This window comes from Halyomorpha halys, unplaced genomic scaffold, assembly GCF_000696795.3.
Source record: "Halyomorpha halys isolate HHAL.00 unplaced genomic scaffold, Hhal_1.1 Scaffold1175.1, whole genome shotgun sequence".
In the NCBI taxonomy this organism is placed as follows: domain Eukaryota; kingdom Metazoa; phylum Arthropoda; class Insecta; order Hemiptera; family Pentatomidae; genus Halyomorpha; species Halyomorpha halys.
In genome coordinates this window covers 71,563-80,558 of record NW_027115251.1, presented here as the reverse complement: position 1 = coordinate 80,558, position 8,996 = coordinate 71,563, and the positions used below count along the sequence as shown (strand labels likewise).

Here is an 8,996-nt window from a genome sequence, read left to right as displayed (position 1 = left end):
GTTTGTATACTATTCCTTTTCAATTGTATGTTACTCTAAATGTTGTTGTTATCTCTTTTGTTCTACAGCCCTGATGAAGACCTGAAACTCAGGTCAAAACGTCGGTATAAAATAAATTAATATGGTTTTGTTTATTTATGTTGTTCTTTGCTGACTGTTCCCCCCAACAAACTTCTCCAATCATTAATCTACGGTCAACTATCTACACCTCATTATAATATGTTAAGTTTCCGATGTTTGGTCTGAATTTAATTAATTTTTCAGGTATTTGTTACGAGCTTACAACAACTTGTTTCGTTAGTGGAAGTACCAGCATTAGACGTTCCTGGAAGTGGAGCTGCTGATGGCCTAATTTCTGCACCTTCACAAGTCAGGGTAATAATTAGAGACTTGGGAGGTAAAGCATCATGGGATGCATCAGTTTTGCATGGAACTCTAGATCTATGTGACAAACAAGGTAATTATAAGAATTTTTAAGGCATTATTTATTTTATAAGTTCACTGAACATTTATACCTATAATAATATTTTCTTTAAGATTATAAATTTCTTTCTATTTATTTAAAATTATTTTAAGAATTTATTCATTTAGTTTTCTTTTACTTATTTTTGATCAATTGATGATCAATTTTTGAATGAATTTGATTGGCTTAATTGTCCCAATGGGTAGTCACCACTGACCCTTACCTACCTGCTACTGTTCCTCCTCACTTATGTACCTATTGCTGTTTTGTATTAACAATTTTTAACATACTCTCACCCCTGGAAAATAATCTTTAATTTTTTAGTCAGCTATCAATCAGTCTAATTCTTTTAGTGGTACTATCGTGAACTGAGTGCTGTTGTTTTTTCTTTGTGTTTGTACTAATTTTATATTAATTAAATTGAAAAAAATATTTTAGGAAGAGAATGCAATATATACCATGATTCTGAATAATAAATCAGAAGACGAGAGCATGTATGCTTTGCTGACCTATGTGCATGCGTACCTTAGATAAGAGAGTAGTTTTGAAATTTGAGATTACTAATCAAGATTTTGTTAAATTACTATCTCTTTTTTTTTTCTGTTCTTTCATTTTCTAAGAAAACTCCATGGCCCCTTGGCAATTAAGGATTGTATGAGAAAGCTAATAAAGCTGGGACTGAGGGATAAAGCTTTGTAGTGAGTTTGATATACCCACTTGTGCTTTTTACATCCTTCATTTCCCCATATCTGCACTTTAATTGTCAGGAAACCTATGGTATAAAAATTGTTGATATTGTTAGGACTATCTTAGATGACTTGCTAGGGGAGGCTACACACGTGGGATGACTGATTTCAATGAAACTTATTTTGGTATCCTAGATCGAAAAATATCAGACAAGTGTCCGAGGGTTCTTGCTAATATGCCCTCTAGCATCTTATTAATTTAAATCAGATAGTAGCAGTCCTATATCGCCATGCCATGAGAGTACCAAGACAGTTGGTCTTACAACCATTAGGTGTTACTTTGCCATTTAACAATGACTGAGTTCTGTTTTATAATAGGGGTATTCTTGATCTTTAGTTTAACATGTTAAAGTGTGTTAAATGGAAAAAATTATGTTAAATGGAGAAATATTTCCTTCTTTCACCATGTTAAAATGATATAACATATAACATGGTTGAGAGTCTGCTAAAGGGAAAATGACATCACGCAACAGACCAGCTGAGCTCGTCACCGTTTTGTTTATTGTGTTTGGTTATTTACTCGTGGTTTGTGTTTTAATTGTGTATTAATATTGTTTTGGATGTTTTAAAATCTAATGAAGCAATGGATGACAATTATAATAATATAATGACAGTTGTCAATTAGCTTATCTTGATTCTCTTCCTCACAAGTCAGAAGATGAACAAGGCACTCAGTAGTCAAACTTTCACACAACTTCCACTTTAAGCATGTTGTAATAAATTACTTTAATCAAAACTTAGAAGTAAACAGTAACATGAAGTTTTGGGAAGAAAGGTTATAAAACAAGTTGCTCAAAAGATCCGGTAGGAGCTCTTATACATTCAACATTTAACATAACTTTGAATAGGGCTGCTCACAATCCTATACTTATAACATTTTACATTTTACACATCATGAATACCCCTAAGTTGGCAACTGTCCTTTAATGGGCCCGTAGGTATTTCAATGATTTAGGTGTTACATTGTTACCATGATTTGACTGTTTTAACTTGATTAATTCCTAGGTGTCTAAACCTATTGCAAAGATTTTACTCTAGACTCCATTCAATGATATATAGTCAGATAAATAAATTCTTATTAGTGAAAATGAAAAAAAAAAAAACACCATACAATTGCAAATTAGGCTTATTACTTGGTAAGGAAGTACTGTTTCTAGACCAAAAGTTTTTCTCGGAGGTGATTTCGTCAAGATTACATTCAACTGTTAGATTTTTCTCTCAATTGAAGGTATCTACTTTATACAGGCTGGGTGTGCACCAGGAGGGGGGCTTCCTCTGAACCCACAGGGTTGGCCCTCATCAGATTTAAGAGAGTAAATAATTATTTACCACAGCTGTATTTGAACCTGGGACCAAGAGATAGGAGTATAATGCTTTACTCACTGAGCTACCCCCGCTCTTTATTAGAGAAGATGCATGTATTTACTTTCTGGGCACTGATTTGGCCATTATTTTTACTCCATCATATTGGAAGACCCATGGAGGTAATAAGCAAGTGTGAAATAAGATTTGGACATGTGTGCCTGTTATATTCTGGTGTATAAATACCTGTGTTATTTAGTAGTAGTAAATTCACCACCAGAGACCATAAGACTGGAGATAACACTCCTTTTGGAGATCCCTCAGGTTTGAAACCACAGCTTGGCCTATTCTTGTTTGATTTTAGGTCTCAAAATTTGTCTTCTGATCTTTTTCTAGCTCACTTGTATTTCAGTGCTTTAGCAGGAGTGATAAAAAAGAAATTTTATTGGTACCAGAAGTGGCAGGAATTCCAGGAATGTTATGAATTTAATCTCAATACTTCAAATGTTGCCGATCTGTGTGGAAGTTGGACCGCAGTCAGACATAACATAAAGAAATCTGAGACGCATAGTAAGCGTCAAAAATGTCTCCTATTAATTTTTTTTTGTATGCAGCAGACCTACTTGTAGTTGAAACCGAAATATTATATTGAAATGATAATTTTGGTTTTGTAATGATGTGGTCGATTTCTGGTTTAGATCAGAATTACTCAATCAAATGTAAAACCATGGATGCATGATAGTATCGATAACTGCCCGGTATGTAACTCTGAAGAAAGGGAAGATAATATTCACTTCTTGGGAACCTGACACAGGTATAGTGATATTAGAATAAAATATTTTGGACAGCGGACTTGGTCTCCAGAACAATTATTTAGTTTATTAAAAAGCTCTAATTGGAGAGTGTTTACATCGGGACCTGCTCATGCTATACTGCAGGTGTCCAGAGTGTAATTTTATGATTAAAATTAATGTGTGGAAAAGGGGGGCTGAAAATTATGAGACACTTTCTGCTCATAACAACATGCATATATTTTCGTTTTATTCAATTTGTTAGTTCCCTGGAGGGGCAATAATGATTAATGTGAGTTAGTTCAGAATTATTATCTATAATAGTATCAGAACAGAGCATTGGGGTCTCATATATGTTATTGGCTTATCTGAGTGTATGACGTCTTCTAGCCGGTTTCCTGTGCAAGTTCAGCGGTTGGCGAATATGGTGAACACTATGTATCCTCGCCTGGTGTCTGAAGAGACGTCTTCGTACCTCCGTGGCTGGCCAGCCTGTCCTGAACTCCGGCGTGATGGTAGGGGTAGGCCAGGTCCTAGCTTGCATAGTGCATAGGCTGGGGCGGCATTCGCAGTCGCAGCGTCTTCGGGGTCTTCCGGTGTTCGCGGCAAGGGGAGGTATCAGGAAATGAGACCCCCGACCCCGACTTTATATAAATTCAAAAAGCAACGACAAAAATCGGATTACTTAAATCCGACATACCGCCCACCTAAATTTGGCTCAGCCGAATTTATTATGAAAAATGCAAAGAGACGGGGAAGGCGCAGTCTACCATAAAAAATAGGTTAATAACCCCGCTCCAAATAAGAGGGCCCGTAGACAACGTAAACTATAACAATAAAATTAAAGCAGGCATCCAAAACGTACGAAAACAAAACAAGATGAATATATACATAAATACACATTAACGATTAACGATTAAGAAATCTTTCTTGGTCGACGGTTGATGATGCGAGACGATTACAAATACGAGGCGACTAACGACTAACGAATTTTGAACACAAGATGTACCCTCAGGTTGCTTGTTCTGGGTCCTTTTCCGCAATCAGTGTCACCACGAAGGACGCAGGACGCTTGAGGATCTTCCCGTTAGGCGTGCGCACAGAAATGACCCTAACTACACCGTCCTTGACAGGAAACACCTCCGCTATTCGTGCAACGGGCCAGGTTCCAGGCATAGAGCGGTTCTCGATCATTACGACGAGGTCGCCAACAGACGGACCTGGATGATCTTTACTTCATTTGGTTCGTTGCTGGAGCTGATGTAGGTAATCCCGCTGCCAACGAGACCATACGTGGGACACGCTTTATTGCACCAGACGCCACCTTGAGGATAAGTTGAGACGAGGAGATTCCTCGATGTCGAGGGGAATGCTCTCCAGTGGAGCACCGATCAAGAAGTGTCCCGGTGACAAGTAATTGAAATCTTCGAAGTCGTCCCCGTCCCGCATCGGACAGAGAGGACGGGAATTGAGCGTGCCCTCAATTGGCACCAGCACAGTGTTGAGCTCTTCGAAGGTCAGGGGCTGTCCGCCCACCACGCTCGTGAGTAGGGTCTTCACGGACTTGACCCCGGCCTCCCATAATCCACCAAAGTTAGGAGCGTGGGGTGGGATAAACCGCCATTCCACATTTTTTGGAGAGAAATGCTCCACCCACCGGTCGGCATTGCCTCTCAAGAAAGAGTAGAACTCTTTTAAGAATTTGGAGGCTCCAACGAAATTGGTACCGTTGTCGGAGTGTATGCATCGAGACAGGCCCCTTCGGGCGACGAAGCGGTCCAAAACGGCGAGGAAAGCATCAGTGGTCAGAGATGAAACTAATTCCAAGTGGGTGGCTTTGGTGGACATGCACACGAATATGCAGAAGTAGGCCTTGCCGATAGCAGCCTTCCGGCGCGGGGACGCCTTTATCAGTAGGGGACCTGGGTAATCTACGCCGACCTGCAGAAAAAATCGGTGACGCTCGAATCTGGAACTTGGGAGGTCACCCATAAGAGGGACTTTCGGCTGGGCTCTTTGTATTCTGCACTGCGTGCATCGGTATGTCCTGCTCTTTATGACTTTCAGCGCTCTTGGTAGCCAGAATCGGCTCCTTAACAAAGAGAGGGTCAAAGTCGGACCAGCATGAAAGTGCCTGAGATGTATGTCATCGATGACGAGGCGTGTAATATGATGATCGTGAGGATGCAGTAAGGGGTGTTTCTGGTCCTGAGGTGCCTCAGAGTTGCGGATCCTACCGCCCACCCTGACAAGCCCAACCTCATCAACAAATGGATTCAGTTGCCGGTTCAATTCCCTGGGAACTGAAGACGAGTGCAGGTTGGGAGGTAAAGAAGTGCGCTGTACAAGACAGACGCAGGCCGATAGCGCTCGAGAATATTCCTTTGCTGAAATGGGGCCGGTTAAGGGACTCGATCGAGAACGGGTATGTTCGGCTAGGCGAAGGATGAATGCCGTGACTCGCATTAAACGCTGAAATGACGAGAACCGAGCCATCCAATCATCATCATAAATTTCTGGTGCTGCGCGAGAAAGGAGGGACATCCCTGACTCATTGGCCTCCTGATTCTGTCGGCACAGCCCAAACAAGGGGAGAGTTTCTTCCCTTAACCAAGGGGGCCCGTGAAACCAGAAATCCGAACCCAAAAGCTCGGTGGGAAGACATCCTCATGAGGCAATGTCGGCGGGATTGACCTCGGACCTCACGAATCGCCATTGATCAACTTGTGACGCCTTGAGAATAGCCGAAACCCTATTTGCCTCGAAGACCTTGAGCCGATACAAGGGCGTCTGTAACCAAGTGAGGACGACCGTCGAGTCAGTGTAATACAGAGGAGGGAGGGAGGCCTCGAAGGTGATCGAGGACATGACCCTCTAAAGAAGAAGAGAGCCACAAAGCTCTAATCGAGGTATGGATTTAAATTTGGTAGGCGCTACCTTTGTTTTCGACTTCAGTAGGAAAGAGTTAATGATCCCTTCCGGCGTTAACATCCGAATGTAGACCGCAGCGGCGTAACCCTTAGATGTGGCGTCTGAGAACCCTATCAGCTGTGAACGCGATTGGGCGGTGAAAACATATCTGGGTATTCTCACATGGCTCAGAGAGGACCATCGATCGGTCAGGGAGATCCACCTTTCCTGTAAACCCTTGGGTAGAGGCTCGTCCCAATCCAAGCCCTGACGCCGCATCTCCTGGAGGAGAGTTTTGGCATGGAAAATTATGGGTGACAAGAACCCGAGGGGATCGAATGTTCGTGCGATACGCGACAAAATGACTCGTTTTGTCGCCGAGCGGACCGGTTCTTCGACCGAAAAGGAAAAATAGTCGTCGGTGGGGCACCAGACGAGGCCCAGGATTTTGACGAAAAGGCTATCATCTGTGGTTTCGAATAAGGGGGTTGCGGATCGTCCGGGTGCGACAGAAGCTCGGTAGCATTGGACGACCACTTGCTTATCTCAAAACCCCCTCGCTCAAACAAACCTATTAGCTGCGTCCTGAGCAAACGTGTCTCTTCGATAGAGTTAGCGCCAGACACGAAATCGTCGACATAAATGGAGTTTACGAGCCGTGCGGCTCCCAGTGGGAAGCATGGGCCCTCGTCCTGCCGTAGCTGCTGAACCGTACGAATGGCTTGGTAGGTAGGCACTGGTATTGATGCCATAAGTAACGGTGTTGAGCTGATATTCAACAACCGGCTGGGATGGATCAGCTCGCCAAAATATGTGCAACCTCCGGTCCTCGGGGCATACCAGGATCTGACGGTACATCTTCACTAAGTCTCCTGTCAGTGCGATGGGATAGGATCTGAATCGGATCGAATGTCACTAAGGTCCTGCTGAAGCTTGGGGCCAGACATGAGAATGTCGTTGAGGCTCACTGCTCCCGCACTGTTTGAGGCGTCGAACACCACTCGTAACTTCGTCCCCTGTGGCTTAACTTGCCAGACGCCATGGTGAGGTATTACATACCTTGCAGGTGTGCTCGCGACGGACATGTGGCCGAGTTGCTCGTATTCCGTCATGAATTGGATGTACTGTTCCTTAAGCCGCGGATCTCTTCTGAATTTATTTTCGAGGGAGTAAAGCCTACGCAGCGCAATCGAGCGGTTGAGATCGGGCTCTCCGGAGGAATCCTTTCTAGGCAGCCTCACGACGTATCTGCCTTCAGCGGTGCGAGTGTGCGTTTGCGTGAATATTTTCTCGCAGAGCACGTCCTCCGGGTGTTTTCGATCAGCAGGGCCCGGTTCCTCCAGCTCCCAAAAGGCCTTAAGCTGCTCCGAGATGGATGTATCATCCTGTAGGTGGAGCGTGATGCCAGTAGGTGCAGCGCTGCTGGAGCAAGTCCCCATCACGACTTTGCCAAAGACTGTTGGCAGAAAATATAGTCGACCGTCCCCGAAGGCCTTTGTGGGGGCACCAGTAACGAGGCGGGGGTAGAGGTCAACCCCCTACGAGCAAGTCGATGGGGCCGGGAACGCCAAAAGAAGGGTCAGCCAAGACGTGGTGCGACAAATCTCTGATCACCCGCGAGGGAACCGGACGCCTGGGTAAGTCGGAGGTGATCCGATCAACCACGAGGGCGCGGACCTTGAAGTTCGTGGTGTCATCGACAAGGGACCCAAGCCTGAATGTCATCGCACCCTTGATGTTGGCGACCTGAGTACCTCCCAAACCGGCGATTCTTCCGTCGAAGGGCTGCAGTTGCCCGCCAATCCTCGTCGCGAGTTCGGCAGTAACAAAGGTGTACTGGCTGCCGGAATCGAGAAGTAGCCAGGCGGGCGCGGAATGCTTCGAGCCACATAATTGGGCGCATGCAGTGCCCATTAGAGCCTCCGAACAAGGGTTGGTGGTGGCGCGTGTGTGGCCCACGAAATCGCTTGACTTCGACAAATGAATCGCCGGTTTGGGCAGCACAGTTGCTCTTAGCAACTATGTACGATAGGCTACACTGGAAAGAGCTCAGTTAGTTAACATGTGAGGAATCAATTTGTTCAGTTTGTTACAAGTTGGATATTATTGTTTTGTTTTTAACATAAACACCAAATTGTTGTTTTAAATTACTGACTTGTTGATTTTTATAAACACAATAAAAAAAAAGTAAGAACAATTTGAATGTTGATTTATTCTATCTGGAGCTACTGAAATTATGAATAGTATGAATGAATACTATAAAACATGGCAATTCTGCAGCTCTTGTCATAATTTGGATAATGAATAAGTTTACCCATAATTTACAGAATCCTGTTTCGTATCATATTTGGTGACCACATCAGAAATTATAAGGGAAGATCATTTATTCTAGTTTGGACATATCTTAAAAATTTCTTGACCATACTGTTGTTCTCAAGTACGAGTAAAAATTATAGCAAGTGTAATTTTCACAGGGGTGGGAAGGTCTTAGGTGATGAACTTATGCAAGTCACTTCTGATTTTTTTTTTTCAAAAAATCCTTACAATTTTTGTGGCGGCAGTGGGGGTTCAAAAGTGAACTGACCAATACTACCGGCCACTATTAAATAAAAAAATAGTATTAAATAAATCTTTATTTAATTAATTAACAAAAATAAATCCCAAATAGCAACATATTTGCCTAAATAAAAGATGTACTTCTATAGATTATATAAATTAACAAAGAAATTAAAGAAAAATAAAATTACTTGAAATAAAACAAAATGCTCCCTATAGACAGTATTA

General features: G+C 42.9%; 1 protein-coding gene across 1 annotated transcript in view; it reads left to right on the top strand.

Annotated features, from left to right (window-relative positions):
- The window catches only part of LOC106688677 (probable Rho GTPase-activating protein CG5521), a gene marked incomplete at its 5' end in the record, with an annotated part of 237,137 nt that overhangs the window by 175,719 nt on the left and 52,422 nt on the right, over positions 1-8,996 (top strand). The window contains 1 exon segment of the mRNA XM_067052337.1: positions 265-457. Within this exon segment, the coding sequence (XP_066908438.1) occupies positions 265-457 (193 nt within the window).